The 16,921-nt window shown below is 34.2% G+C and overlaps 1 protein-coding gene across 1 annotated transcript; it reads right to left on the bottom strand.

Annotated features, from left to right (window-relative positions):
- Positions 1–46: 46 nt before the first annotated feature.
- Positions 47–10,129, bottom strand: LOC127708608 (peptidyl-tRNA hydrolase ICT1, mitochondrial-like). The gene is made up of 6 exons (XM_052213633.1): positions 9,948–10,129; positions 8,259–8,307; positions 6,633–6,692; positions 5,621–5,703; positions 3,127–3,296; positions 47–178 (listed from the first exon to the last, which is right to left on the bottom strand). The coding sequence occupies exons 1-6, from the start codon at positions 10,086–10,088 to the stop codon at positions 100–102; spliced, it is 582 nt and encodes a 193-aa protein (XP_052069593.1). The 5' UTR covers positions 10,089–10,129; the 3' UTR covers positions 47–99.
- Positions 10,130–16,921: the final 6,792 nt, after the last annotated feature.

The following is a 16,921-nucleotide window of genomic DNA, read 5'->3' as shown; positions in this document are numbered from 1 at the left end:
ATCTTTATGTTTGTAGTTTTCTCAAGGACTACATATAATTAATGGATTATATACACTTATATTTTTATTTACAAAATAATAGCAACAAATAGAAATATATCATAAACTTTTTCTGTCTTTCTTCTTTAAAGAATGACTTCTTTTCTCACATAATCGTTCCCTTTGTTGTTTCTCTAGCCTACAAAAGTAAGAAACTTAATGTATTCCATTAGATTACTCATAAACTGTAACTTAAGTTGTTAAGTGACAATTTTCCATTTGTGACATTTTTTCATCTGTGTGAAGTCAAATTATCATTTGATCCCAAGAAGGTGAACATAAGAAGGTGTATTAGATATGTGATTGTTTGCATAGCTTCCATTTTCGTTATGTCAATGGTATGTGTGCTGTGTATATAACATATCTATTTCTGTTTAATTAATCCATGAACTCTAAGAACACTAAATAAAATATCATTTTGTAGTTGTTCAAAGTAAATCTAAGTGAAATTTTGAAGCTTTTGTAAACATACTGTAAAAAGTTGTGTTCTTCCTCTGATATGTCATCAGACATCAACAAAATCAGAGGTCAGCAATAATAAGTTGACCTTATAATTGAATTTTAGCCAACGAAGAACTGAGAAGAAAACAATTTTAAAACATACTGATTACCAACTAGAGGCTCCCAAGAGCCTGTGTCGCTCACCTGATTCTACTTTGGTTTTGGAAATCATGTAAAAATAGATTAAAATCATAACAGATACCCTAATAATGATTGAGGCCAAATTTTGTTTAATATTGGTCCCGTAATTTAATCAAAAGCAGAAGACTTTTGTAAAGTTTACAGAAATTACCAATAAATTCATTGAAATTATAGAAAATGACTTTATAAGGACAATGACAAATCAGCTACAAAGTAACAACACTTGGTCAGCACCTCAAAAGAAACATTCATACCATGTTTGGTTTCAATCCATTAAGCGGTTTTCTAGAAGAAGACATTTGTACATATTTCCCATAGGGTCCTTTGTTAAACTAAGTCCTCCGTTGGCAGCAATCTTGGTTGATGGATTTGCTACAAAGTAACAACACTTGGTCAGCACCTCATAAGGAACATTCATGCCATGTTTGGTTTCATTCCTTTCCGTGGTTTTCTAAAAGAAGACATTTGTATGTATTGTCTGTAGGGTCCTATGTTAAACAAAGTACCCCGCTGGCAGCCATCTTGGATGATGGATCACCTACAAAGTTACAACACTTGGTCAGCACCTCATAAGGAAAATTCATGCCATGTTTAATTTCATTCCATTTGGTGGATCTCTAAAAGAAGACATTTGTATGTATTTCCCGTAGGGTTCTCTGTTAAACTAAGTCCCCCTCTGGCAGCCATCTTGAATGATGGATCGGATTCAAAGTAACAACACTTGGTCAGCATCTCATAAGGAACATTCATGCCATGTTTGGTTTCATTCCATTCTGTGGTTCTCTAAAAGAAGAAATTTGTATGTATTGTCCATAGGGTCCTATGTTAACCGAAATCCCCCCTGCTGGTGGCCATCTTGGATGATGGATCGGCTTCAAAGTAACAACTCATAAGAATCATTCATGCTATGTTTGGTTTCATTGCATTCAGTGGTTCTCTAAAAGAAGACATTTGTATGTATTGTCCATAGGGTCCCATGTTTAGTTTCATTTCATTCAGTGGTTCTCTAGAAGAAGTTCAAAATGTAAAAAGTTCACGACCGATGCCAAAAAACGAGAAAAGCTTGGCTCTTCGGGCCAGGTGAGCCTAAATAAAATGCTCCGCTGGGCGCAGCTTGATACGTCCGCAGAGGTCGAACCCTGAACAGTTGGGGCAAGTATGGACACATCATTCAAGCTTTACACAGCACTGAATTTGGATTGTGATTAAATATTTGACACAGCATAGGTTTCTGACACAGAATGAATGTGGTCTAAGAACTTAAAAAAATTTTAATTTACCTATTCAAACCATATCATTATTATTTGCTTTTATATATAAATCAGAAATAACCAATTTAAAATGGAAAATTTTAAAGAAAAAAAAAGGGGAAAAAAATCCCCCCCCCCAATTTTTTGAACCCCTTATGATTCATCACCCCCAAACTCAATCCCAGCCTTCCCTTTGTGGTATGGTACCTTGCAGTACAATTTCATAGAGATCCATACACTTGAACACAAGTTATTGTCTGGAAACTAGAAAAATGCTTGTTTTTTGGCCCCTTTTTGGCCCCCTATTCCTAAACATTTAGGGCAATTACCCCCAAACTCAAACCCAGCTTTCCCTTTGTGATATGGAACCTTGTAGTACAATTTCATAAAGATCCATACACTTACACACAAGTTATTGTCTTGAAACTAGAAAAATGTTTGTTTTTGCCCCTTTTTGGCCCCTAATTTCTAAAAGTTTGAGGCAATGACCCCCAAAATCAATCCCAGCCTTCCCTTTGTGGTATGGTACCTTGCAGTATAATTTCAGAGAGATCCATACACTTGAACACAAGTTATTGTCTGGAAACTAGAAAAATGCTTATTTTTGGCCCCCTTTTGGCCCCTTATTCTTAAACGTTTTGGGCAATTACCCCCAAACTCAATTCCAGCTTTCCCTTTGTGATATGGAACCTAGTAGTACAATTACAGAAAGATCCATAGACTTACACACAAGTTATTGTCATGAAAATAGAAAAATGCTTGTTTTTTGCCCCTTTTTTAGCCCCTTATTCCTAAAATTTTGAGGCAATTACCCCCAAAATCAATCCAAGCATTCCCTTTGTGATATGGAACCTTGTGGTACAATGTCAGAGAGATCCATACACTAACACACAAGTTATGTCTGGAAGTTACAAAAATGCTTATTTTTGGCCCCTAATTCCTTAACTGTTGGTACCATAACCCCCAAAATCAATCCCAACCTTCCTTTTGTGGTATTGAATCTTATGGTAAAATTTCATAGAGATCCATTTACTTAAACTAAAGTTAGAGTGCGAAAACCAATGTGTCTTTGGACGACGACGACGCCAACGTCATACCAATATAGGACCACAAAATTTTTTTGCGGTCGTATAAAAATAATCAACTGGCAGAAGGAATTTTAAATCAGCAAAAATTAAGAGAATCTGGTACCAACCTTTTATTGATTTTCTCTAAATGCTCTTCTGACGGAGGTTCTCTTTCCAGCATACATTCATATATGGCTGTTCTGATTTTATTTATACAATCACTTTGATTTAATATATGTTTACGTGTTTTATGAGACATAGTTATAAAATATCCTTCTTTATTAATTCTGTTTCTTTCCTGAAAATAAAAAGATAAAAAATATACCCAATGCTTGCACCTTGAAAATAATGCAACAAAATTGAGATATAACTAAATGAACAAAGTTCAAGGACTTTCTATTACCAACATTTCCTTTTTATAATCAAAATAACATACAGGCAAGACATATCTTTGTATGAACAGTTAATATGTCAAAGATTTACCTTTCTCAAAATATTGTTAATATCCCTCAATTACTATGGACTGAAATAGTCCTGTGTCTCCCATATTTCCTGGATAAGTTACAGCATACAAGCACCCATTTTATCAATATTTAAACATTTTTAAATCCATACAGACTTCAACAACTGAGCAAAGACCCAAACAATGGATGAATGAAAAACTTCTCTGACACCCTCTTGTAAGATTCCCTATGCTATATGACTGGGACAAGCTGCATCAGATAGTTGAAATTTTATCCTTTAGTGTCTGAGATTAACCAGTCTTACACTATTTCCAGTATAAGAATAAGATGTGGTTGATTGCCAGTGAGAAAAATTTACTTAAATCTGACTAAGTCCCCTATATCTGGAACGACAAACCAAAAAATTAAAAAAATTAAAATGGGAGCTTACTTTTATCAATGCCAACAATAATGTAAAGTTTTTAAGAAATCAATCCAGGCATACTGGCCTAGGTGTGAAATTGCCTAAAATCTGATGATAAAAGTCCATTAATTCTGGAACAAAAAACCCTTAAATTTTCAAAAGGTATCTTTCTTTTGTTAATCCTAATGTTGTGTTAAAATGACATGAGAATAGGTTAAAGCAAATTTGAGTCATCATACAAAGTGTTGACAGACGAACTGTCAGATAGTGGATTCATTAATATTCCAATTTTTGTGGATTTTGTGGCTTGAACCACAAATTTCTTTGATAGAAGCAAATGACAAAACCACTAATTTAGGTAGCCTTCAAGAGCAATTTTTGTTGAGCCTGCGACTTCTGTCGCAGAAAGTTCGACATAGGGATAGTGATCCAACAGCGGCATTACCTAACTACTTAAAACCTCAATATTTCAGAAGGTAGAAGACCTGGATGCTTCATACTTTGTATATAGATGCCTTATGTTATGAAGTTTCAGTCTGTTATATGTCCTTTGTCCTTGACCTCATTTTCATGGTTCAGTGACTCCTCGAAAAAAAAGTTAACATTTTTTGTAATGTCAATTTCTCTCTTATTATGAGTAATAGGATAACTATATTTAGTATGTGCATACCTTGCAAGGTCATCATGCCTGTCAGAGAGTTTTCATCTGACCTCGACCTCATTTCATGGATCAGTGAACAAGGTTAAGTTTTCGTGGTCAAGTCCAAATATTAGATACTATAAGCAATAGGTCTACTAAATTTGGTGTATGGAATGATTGTAAGGTGTACATGTCCAACTGGCAGGTGTCATCTGACCTTGACCTCATTTTCATGGTTTAGTTAAGTTTTTGTGTTTTGGTCTGTTTTTCTAATACTATATGCAATAGGTCAACTATATTTGGTGTATGGAAATATTTTACGATGTGTATTTCAGTCTGGCAGGTTTTATTTGACCTTGACCTCATTTTCATGGTTCATTGCTCAGTGTTAAGTTTTTTGTGTTTTGGTCTGTTTTTCTTAAAACTATAAGCAATAGGTCAACTATGTCTGGTGTATGGAATGATTGTAAGGTGTACATGTCTGTCTGGCAGGTATCATCTGACCTTGACCTCATTTTCATGGTTCATTGTTAAGTTTTCATGGTTAAGTTTGTTTCTTAGAAACTATAAGCAATAGGTCAACTATATTTGGTGAATGGAATGATTGTAAGGTGAACATGTATTTCCGGTTTGGTTTATCTGACCTTGACCTCATTTTCTTGGATCATGTTAAGTTTATGTGATACTTGTAGTAATGCTTTATATTTAGGACTATCAACATAAAATCAATGGTCAGTAAAGCAGGCGAGACATTTCAGCGTGTACACTCTTGTTTCTTTAACCACAAAAATTGATACCAATGAAAATAAATGATTCCATAGTATCATACTTCCAATGAATCAGTAATTTGTCACATCTTGAATATTTAGTCTATCATTATATTTGGTTATTTCATGATTGTCTATATCAATTCTTTGATTGTTTTAGATTAGATTCACCTACCACACACAATTCCGTTTAGCACTGTAAATGTGAATTTTATTTTCTGTTATTTGCTTCCTTTTAAGGAAAGCCTTATATTGCTTTATGATAGATACATCAAAGGAACATTGACTATACTGTCTGACCTTTTTCTAATGTTTTATGTATTCTGAAATATGTAGGAACTATTTTACCTGCTCCAGAAATTTTTCTTTAATGTTGTCAGGTATCCAATCAGCAGAGGCAACATGGAATCTGATTTCTACTTTATTATTTGCTGTAATAAATATCAAAATATTACTGAACAAATACGATAGTCTACAAAATATGCAGTTTTATATATTTCTAAAATTATTAGGAAAAAATACATGCATGTATATCTATTTCCCATTGGAGTAAGTGAAAAACCACGTTCACATGGATAAGTTGTATCATATAAGATATTAAAACAAATTGGCAAGAATTATGACTTCAACAATGAATAACTGGAAACCGACTAAAATAACTGCATTCCATCAAAAAGATATGTTATTGTCTTCTTTTCTTGGTAGTTCAACACACATCTTTTATTTACACACAACTGAGCTTTTATCTTGTATCTTTGGGCCAAAGACCAAAGACTTAGAGGCTCCAAAGAGCCAGAATCACTCACCTGACAAAAATATGTTATATTGATAATACTAAAAATATTTCTCATAATTTTTTTCCTGCAAAAAAAAACTCAGCTGTTCCAGAGAGTTCAAGTGAAATGAAGGTCAACATGTTTTTAGCTTTAGTGCCAGAATCACATTATTATTTATTTACATAAAAATTAGCCTATAAAATCTTCCAGTCCTCCCAACTAAATCAAATGGTCCTTCAGTAAGCAGACATAACACTATTAACAACCAAAGAAACAATTTATATACCTCAATTTGTTTGTTTGTCAATTACAATTTAAATTACATTTTAACTGCTTACAGTTTCTTTCTAAATTACTTGTATATTCATTGTTGTTTCCAAGATAATGTTAGAAAAATATGTTATAAATATTATCAATAAAGAACAATCAAAAATTGTTTGACAATTTTGATAGATTTATAGCAGGTGTTTTAAGTTTCCAAGCATTTTTGTCAATAACTCCATGGTAATAGGTTTTCTTTAATATTAAGCTTTGATCTATATCATGTGAATATAATAGTGTTAATTGTTTTGTCAGATACAAACATTTGTTAACACTTTGGCCTCCAGGTCCACTTCCTCTAGAACTTTTTATCTCTAATTTTTCTGAAATAAAAAAAGTTTTCAGCAAATATGGTATATTTATATCAAAAGGTTATAATTATTGAGTATAAAATAATGTAAAAATACGTATCAACAAATATGTCTTTGAAAGCCAGAGCTGTCTGCCTGATTTATGTAATACTGTTGTAAAGGATGTAAATATACCTCAGCTTGAAACCAATTGTATCAAATACTATAAAAACCTTTAACCATCACTATGAAGGAGGCAATTAAAAATAACAATATCTTGTACTGATTCTTCACAATTAAGTTTTAGTTTCGTTTTTTTATCATTACTGTTTTGTACATGTATGATCATGACCACACTACATTTGACCATGCAAGCATGACCTCAACACAGTGACCATGCAAGCCTGACCTCAACACTGTGACCATGCAAGCCTGACTTCAACACTGTGACCATGCAAGCATGACCTCAACACTGTCACCATGCAAGCCTGACCTCAACACTGTCACCATGCAAGCCTGACCTCAACACTGTCACCATGCAAGCATGACCTCAACACTGTGACCATGCAAGCATGACCTAAACACTGTCACCATGATCACTACTTTGACTGACTATATGAGTTTTACATTCTATGTACAAATGTATAAATGTAGTAGTCTGTTGTTATTTATGTATTATTGTCATTTTGTTTATTTTCTTTGGTTACATCTTCTGACATCAGACTCGGACTTCTCTTGAACTGAATTTTAATGTGCGTATTGTTATGCGTTTACTTTTCTACATTGGCTAGAGGTATAGGGGGAGGGTTGAGATCTCATAAACATGTTTAACCCCGCCGCATTTTTGCGCCTGTCCCAAGTCAGGAGCCTCTAGCCTTTGTTAGTCTTGTATTATTTTTAATTTTAGTTTCTTGTGTACAATTTGGAGTTTAGTATGGCGTTCATTATTACTGAACTAGTATATATATTTGTTTAGGGGCCAGCTGAAGGACGCCTCCGGGTGCGGGAATTTCTCGCTGCATTGAAGACCTGTTGGTGGCCCTCTGCTGTTGTCTGTTCTGTGGTCGGGTTGTTGTCTCTTTGACACATTCCCCATTTCCATTCTCAATTTTACATGTCCGTACTTTGACCAATAATTGTTTACTTTTTATACATTGTGACTTGGACGGAGAGTTGTCTCATTGGCACTCATACCACATCTTCACATTTATATGCCACTATTAATCTATCCAGAATTTCAATACAGAAAGGACTACACAAAAACAAATTCGCAAAGTAATGGTAAAATGTGCTTCCCCCAATTTAGTTTACACTAATGATTTTTCTATGCCTATAAACCAGATTGTTGTTGGTAAGGGGATCCTGGTCTTATAAGAAGGGGAATACTCACGGGCGGATCCAGGATATTAGGTTAGGGGGCGCAAACTTAAATTTTCGCCGACCGGAGCGAGGCAAAATTTTTTTGAGGTAAAATTATCGAAATATTCTTTATTAAGCTGAGGACAACCTATGCTTTGCAAATTTTAGGGGGGCACAAGCCTGCCACGCCCCCCACCTGAGTCCGCCCCTGATACTGTATCATAGTCCAAGAAAACATACCCACTGGGATGAATCCTGTAAAACCAGACTTTACTGTCTCTAATCTATTCTAAAAACAAAACAAGAAAATGTAATTAATATGTATGCTAAATGAGAACATTAGTCAAAAGAATTATGACATCTTGGAAGTCAACTTTTATTTTTTAATTGACATAATGCTGAAGTCATTTCTTTATGCTGGACTTTGAGAAATTTGCTCTCAACTCTGACATTTCAAGACCCAATTTTACAATGAAATTTTCACTGATGGCTTGAAATGTTTCCATATCCAAATTCTTACCATTTCTGTGCTCATTGGTGCAAAAAATTTCCCCACATATCCAAAAGTAATGATGAAAGAAGTAGGGAGGCGTCAAACAAAAAAAATAAGATATCCTTTTAAGACATCATAATTATTTGGACTAGTGTGTTGGTATAAGTGATTGTATAGCATGTATAGGCGTCTTTCCAAAAATGTCTATTAATCTGCTGTCACGTTTACCTGTGACAATGAGGTACATGTACATGTATCTGTAAAAAAAATATTCAAAAAATACTCCCAGAAGGAGTCAAGATTCATATCTGGACTACATTACAATATAAGTTGGGTTGTAGTCTTAATAATTATGACATCTAGAAAGGCTTTCTTTATTTTTTGCGGCATCACAGCGAAAAAAATAAAAATAGCCTTTCAAGACCTCATAATTATTTGGACTATAGGCCCTTTTAGGTTATTGCAGCCATGTTGAATAGGGGAGATTTTCATAATGGAGGTAAAAATGGTTTGAAAAATACAGAAAACATCATTGAAACAGAACAGTTGTTTGGAAACATGCATAGGGTTTCCTGTACTTTAATACTATATCCACCCCTATCCAAAAAATCTGCCCCCTATTCAATATGGCTGCAATAGCCATGAAGTGGCCTATTTAGGTTGGGGTCTTTCCAGTAACTGAATTATGATTGTATCTTTGTCATTGCCCTCTGAGGGACCTTAATTGGAATAAGCGCATATTGTATTGTATTGGTATTGATCAGTTTATCTGTTTATGTGTACATCAAATCACTGAAAGCCCTCTGTACTGGGGCAAATGTACTCTAAACTATAGTCTTTATTTTCATCTAGTTTATGCATCATACATTTTAGATTTCTGGTCATTACCAAGTGGGTTCCACTTCCAGGTAAACAGGTTGGGAACAACCCCCCAAATGAGGGATATCCCTTAAATGAGGGACTGTCCCTCAGACAAGGGGTCATTTTATTGTTGTAGAAAAGAAAAAAGAAAAACTATGATTTTTTAACTTAAAAGGGGGTAAATTCATTATATTTGGAACAACTTTTCTTAAAGAGGGGTCCAATTATTTTTAATAATAAAGAAGATATAAGTCCAGGAATATTACAAAATTCTTGGACATGTTTTGACCATATAATACCAGATATTGGCAGATAGTGTCAAGTCCCATTAGTATATATGTTCCTGGAATGGCTGGATAGATGTATAGTTCTTTGAGAAAAAAGTTTCTTCAGTTAATATAAATATGTGCTCATTTGTACTAAAAAGTGGTTTTTACAAAAAAATATCTTTTATCACTTGAAATGTACCCCTCATAAAAGGGATATTCATTACATTGAGGGGTTACCCCTCATTTGAGGGGTTGGTCCCAACCTGGTAAACCAAGTCTGAGTGGTTAATTTAGAATAGCAATCACCTCCTTTAGAATGTCTGGATTGCTATTCGGGTAGATTTGGTCTATGCTGTATATGCTTTTAAAACCATGACGTCGATAACTTGTCAATTGCTTAAACGACGAATTAAATAAACATTTGTGACAAAAAGCTCGCAGTGCCATGACTTTCAATAACCGGAAATGTCATAGTAGTATGTAAATAATGCGAAGTCGGAAGCGACTTCAAAATTCCGGTTTCTACATATCTTCTTCTGGGGCCATGTCAATGAAAGTATCATGACCTAGGATATGTCCGGGGACATTATTTATGATGGTCTTAGGACGTGTCTGAGACATGTCTTAGGATGTGAAACAAAGCTATCTTAGGACAGTCCTAACTATTATTGTCATAGGACCATCCTAAAACATTTATCTAAATAATAAAAATATGTAGAGAATTAAATGAAACATATGTTTATGTATTTCAGTATATATGTAAAGGGCGAGAGGTTGCATATTTTATGGGGAAAAAAATAACGCAAAATAATGTTTTTACGTAATACTAATTAGATACGTTATTATATACTATTAAAAATGATAAATAAATTTCATGCAATAACTAATCAAAATTGTCACAAAACTTTGTGAGAGGTATTATCGTGCTGCAATTTAAGCTATATAAACTAGTTTTGTCCATAGGTCCACAGGTCCACTCGATTTCATCACATGTATTGCTGAATCAGCCTTAGTAAGAAAAGAAGTCCACATTTTTCTGAAACCGAAATTCAAATGTTTTCCACATTTCAATTATTGTTGTACAATTTGGTTAGGTGCAAAAATGTTTCTAATATTGATAGAATTTTTAAGCTTAAAAAAGGGCAGTATTATTAGTATTTTTGTTATTGAGTTTTATACTTTATGTTGCAAGACCTTTTTGTAAACTAGTTTTTGGACTAAATATGTTGTCCTGTTGAAATAAAAGAAATTATTATTATTTTTTTATTAAATTCTGCTTGCCAAAGTAAATAAGCATAGGGGAATTTTATTCAGCAAGCTATCAAATGTGGCGACGAATAACATTAAGGAGAAGATATGGTATAGTATCTACACAGAGATTCTCCAAATACTGACTGAAGGCCATGTTTGGTTTTTTTTTTATTTCGATTTAGGACATCGTAACTTTTAGGACTATCCTAAGACACATATGAATATATCCTAACTTTAGGACCAAATTTAGGACACATCTTATCTTAGGAGACTTTCATTAACCTGACTTAGGACTAAGACGTGTCCTAAGACCATCCTAAAACACGTCCTAGTCCTAAGACAGCTTCGATGACACGGCCCATGGTGTACCATGACAGTATAGTTACGACTTTAACGTACTGTATATAGTGTAAACATTCGTGGGGATTGTAAATAAAAATAGACAAGAGAAAAGTGTAAAACAAATTTTGAGAATATGCTTATGTTTTCAAAAAATGTCGAATTTTCATTACACATATCTGAGACATATGTATTATTCATGTTATTGTAGTATATGTCTCTGCACCTATGCAAGGATTTGTATACAAATCCTTATCCTATGCTAAAATTTTCATTTTTAAAGGAAAATGCAGTTCTATGTGTTTAAATGGAATTTTGTAGGACTTATGTGCCCAACCTTCAATAATATTGATTTAATAAAACACGATTTAGATCCGTATTTCGATAAGATTCAAATATATTTTAGTCAGATTTTGCGTAGTTTATGTGCATACTGTGTCAAGATAACAAATTTCAAATGATTTATTTTCTGTTTTCTAAATGCCTTGAAATCTGCAAAATGAACTATGCTATCTCAGTCTAACGAAAAATCACAGTTTAAAGCTTTATTATTATATGTGACTTTTTTCTATAAACCAAATTTAATCGGCGTACGTAAAATGCATGCCTATCCTGGTACCGATACTATTTCAACCGTTAAATTGTTTCTCACTATTCAGTGATAATTTAAAAAGTACAAACCATCCTAAAAATGGAACACAGCACATTTCTTGCATGACACTGAGTGTAGAGAAAAGGAAAATTCAAGAGATTTACTGAAAAAAATACGCGCGTATATCCTTTTATCCTGTCTTACGTTATGCTGTTATCAACAAATTCATTAATAACATCAATATGATTATCTTACTGGTAAAAAGTGAAATTACGTGTGGGAAACCAAAACCATAAAAGAAAAATATTATCACCGCACAAAAGGGAGTAGTTATTTCACAACAGCACTCATAAATTCATAAAGAAATTTGTCTATCCTGTTACTATGGTTGCAGTGACAGGATAGACAATATTCAACTGAAACGTCTTCAAAAAGTACATAATCATATATTTGTTTACACATAATGAAAGTTTTTTTTTAACTAATTTAAAGGTTACAGTGTATTTATCTTCGCAATTTAGAACACACAAAATGCAAATACTGCAATCGGTAACAGCATAGAACTTAGTATGGTGATATCGTAAACGTATTCTTTGTAAAGAGGGCGTTTTAAACTAGTAACTTTTTAAAATTTTTCAATTTCAGAATTAGATAATTTTTTTAAATGACCGATAACATGATCAAGACGTGATAAAAACTATGTTACTAAGATTGTGTTCATTTTGAGAACAGTTGGTGTCAAATGTCCTCTGAATGATTCGGTTGTTGGATATGCTATAACAACTTGCAGTAGAATGTTCCAATATATCTTGATTGTACACGATGTCACGTTCTTAAACACTACTACATCGCGCCGGTGTCAGGATTATAACTTACAGTTATAACACGGCATCCCCCTTATGATTTCTGTGAAAAACTTAACTGGATCTTCCGCGAATTGCATCTTGGTGTTGATATCTGGAGGTAGGAGATTCCAATCTTTAATTATGTTTGGAATGAAGCTGTATTTCAAGGTATCGTCTTGCCTGGAATTCTAAGAAAGTGTTGACGGTTCTTTGGTGTTCCTTGCAATCGTTGAAGATTTTCAGGTGGTAGTTCGGCTAGTTGGTGTATGCCTTTACAAAATAGAATCATTCTGTTTTATCTTCACCTAACTTTCAGAGGTTCTATTTTGATTTGGTTTAGGATTAAAGATATACTATCTGGTTTGTAACTGAAGTAACATGTTATGAGAATCCTGCTGCCTCGCTTGCTGCTCTTTTCTGGACGTTTTCTAGTTTGTTCTGTAAATATATTTGATGACGGTCCCATACTGTGCTCGCATATTCAAGGACAGGTCTAATCAGTGTCTTGTACGTCTGCAGCTTTACATCCATTGTGCAAGATGATAGATTTCGTTTTAACAACCCATGTGTTTTGTAAGATTTGTTGCATATATTCTCGATGTGTTTCCCCAATGTAAACCGCTAATGATGCTCACTCTATTGTATTTCATTGGTTTTAAGAATTCCAGTTCTATATTCCTTTCAAGGTGATCTTAAATTCTGTGTTCTTCTTTTTGAGACTGAGGGTCATCATGTTGCATTTGACAGGTTGGAAACAATTCCCCAAGTTTCAGCCCATGTACATAAGGTATCTGTGTATTTCTGTAGCTCCAAGCAGTCTTGGTTGTTGTTTATTTCTCTATAGCACACACAGTTGTAATACGAAATAAATTTAGGCATAGTAAAAAAACGATTTTCAATTTTTTTCAAGGCATTTATAAAATTTTAGTAAAATTAATGCCTAAAGTTTTCAGGCATTTTACAGAATGCCTATTTAGAAAATGCCTGCCACATAAATTAATCACTCATATAGCATAATGATGATAATTATAATACACTGCATACTTTGCAAGATAAATCCTTTCGCCAAACATTTTAAGAGAATTAGAAAATTAGAATATCTAACAACAACGAAAATGTTACATTTTTTTTATTTTAAAGCCATATATTCATTTATACAATCCCATCCTCTTTATTATCGATTGTGACATCCCCAGATGGGCTTTTGATTTCACCTCATTTATACTTGCCACTATCAACACAGCATGGCTTTCCGAAGCACCTGGTATTGTAACTCGCAGAGTTCGTTACATTTTCTTTACACGAAGTATTGTATATTTACCGTTCCAATTTCAACCTGGCGTGGCTGTGCATGCATACTTATGCATGCATCTCACTCACCCAAACTACTGACCTTTGTGGGGGACTCCTACTCTAACAAAGAGAAACTGGGACCTATTTCTCTTCACTAGGCTCTCATTTTCAAGTCCACTTAATGCTTGTCACCATCCTCCATATATCCTTTGTGCCCCAGAAACGGAGTTTCTTGATCCACCTTAGCCCCTTTTGTAGTACTGTTGTTTTTTCAAAACTTAACTTCTATATTGAAAGCTTGACATATTATTTTTTAAATATTTGTGTATATTGTGGTTGATGTCTTTCGCCGTTTTTTAATCCCATTTTGTGCTAATAATGATATGATAATACCCATACCTCTCCGTGATAGACATAACATGTTAGTACCTATACCTCTCTGTGCTAGACATAACATGATAATATCAATACCTCTCTGTACTAGACATAAGATGATAATATCCATACCTCTCTGTGCTAGACATAAGATGATAATACCCATACCTCTCTGTGCTAGACATAACATGATAATACCAATACATCTCTGTGCTAGACATAAGATGATAATACCCATACCTCTCTGTGCTAGACATAACATGATAATACCAATACATCTCTGTGCTAGACATAACATGATAATATCAATACCTCTCTGTGCTAGACATAACATGATAATACCAATACCTCTCTGTGCTAGACATAAGATGATAATACCCATACCTCTCTGTGCTAGACATAACATGATAATACCAATACCTCTCTGTGCAGGACATAACATGATAATACCTATACCTCTCTGTACTAGACAGAATATGATCATACCCATACATCTCTGTGCTAGACATACCATGATAATACCTATATCTCTCTGTGCTAGAATAACATATAAATAGCAATACCTCTCTGTGCTAGACATAACATGATCATACCCATACATCTCTGTGCTAGACATACCATGATAATACCTATATCTCTCTGAATCATCATCAAAATGCTTTTATAAATTTTCTACGAAAAATCTTAATTTCAAAGAGACCTTCCCGGGTTAAACTATTGCCATGTTGCTTCATTCAAAAGTCAGAAATCTCACCAGTGATTGTCTTTGTTTTAACTCTAGCACAATGGTATGTGTCTACCCAAAGTTAGAATTCTCATTTGTGGGTGTCATTGTTTTAACTCAAGCACAATGTTATGTTTCTGACCAGAGTCTGAAATCTCATAAGTGATTGCCATTGTTTCAACTCTAGCACAATGTTATAATGAGTCTACCCAAAGTCAGAAATGTCATAAATATTTGCCCAGTCTTTTGTTTTCTATGTTGTATTTTGTGTACTGTTTGTCTGATTGTCTTTTTCTTTTTTAGTCATGGCGTTGTCAGTTTATTTTTGACTTGTGAGTTTGAATGTACCTTTGGTATCTTTTGCCTCTCTTTTGTCGCTGTTTTAACACTGCCACACATTTAAAATATAACTGTTGAAAGTCCAAATAAATATCAGCGATTGCCCCTGCAAGTTTAACACTGCCGCACTGTTATGTACCTGTCCCAAGTCGGACATTTGATCAGTGATTGTAGTTGTTTTCCGACTGCCGCATGTTTATGTACCTGTCCCAAGTCGGACATTTGATCAGTGATTGTAGTTGTTTTCCGACTGCCGCATGTTTATGTACCTGTCCCAAGTCGGACATTTGATCAGTGATTGTAGTTGTTTTCCGACTGTCGCATGTTTATGTACCTGTCCCAAGTCGGACATTTGATCAGTGAGTGTAGTTGTTTTCCGACTGTCGCATGTTTATGTACCTGTCCCAAGTCGGACATTTGATCAGTGATTGTAGTTGTTTTCCGACTGTCGCATGTTTATGTACCTGTCCCAAGTCGGACATTTGATCAGTGATTGTAGTTGTTTTCCGACTGTCGCATGTTTATGTACCTGTCTCAAGTAAGAAAACTTATCAGTGATTGTCCACGATTGAACCCTGCCAAATTGTTATGCACCTGTCCACAAGTCAGGTATCTCGTCAGAGATAGTAGTTGTTAAAACACTACTGCCTATTTATGTACCTGTCCCAAGTCAGGAAGTTCATCAGTGATTTTCCCTGATAGTTTAACACTGACACATATGTATGTACCTGTCCCATGTCAGGAATGGCATCATTAATTGTCCCTGATAGTTCTACACTGACACATATGTATGTACCTGTCCCAAATTAGGAATTTCGTAAGTGATTGTCATTGTTTAAACTCTGCCACATATTTCTGTATCTGTCCTTAGTCATGAATTTCATCAGTGAGTGTCGCTGTTTTAACACTGCCACATATCTATGTACCTGTTCCACGTCAGGAATTTCATCAGTGATTATCCCTGATAGTTTAACAATGACACATGTATGTACTTGTCTCAAGTCAGAAATTTTATCAGTGATTGTCGTTGTTTTAACTCTGTCAAATACATGTGTACATGTACAACTTCAGAAATCGCATTAGTGATGGTCGTTGTTAAAACAGTTTCGCATACTTATGCTGTTAACACTGCCACATATGTATGTCCTGGCTGTCCCATGTCAGGAATTAACTGTAATTGTCCCAAATAGTTTAACACCGACCCATTTATGTACCAGTCCCATGACAGAAATTTCACTGATTCACTTATTGTCGTTAACTCTGCCACATATTTATATACCTATCCAACTTCAGAAATCTCATTAGTCAGGGTTGTTGTTTAAACACTGTCGCATATTTATGCATATTTCCCAAGTCGAAAATTTCATAGGTGATTGTCGTTTTTTAACACAGCCACATATTTATGTTATGCTATTTTATTATTCCAATAACGGCTGCATAACTGCACAGAATAATCATTATTAACAATATTTTGAACTAAAGGAAAATAAAAAAAATAATTGATTATTAATGATTAGTATGA

The sequence above is a fragment of the Mytilus californianus genome, unplaced genomic scaffold (genome assembly GCF_021869535.1).
Source record: "Mytilus californianus isolate M0D057914Y unplaced genomic scaffold, xbMytCali1.0.p SCAF_7, whole genome shotgun sequence".
NCBI lineage: Eukaryota > Metazoa > Mollusca > Bivalvia > Mytilida > Mytilidae > Mytilus > Mytilus californianus.
Note: the sequence above shows the minus strand (reverse complement) of the source record. Positions and strands in the feature narration are given on the sequence as shown.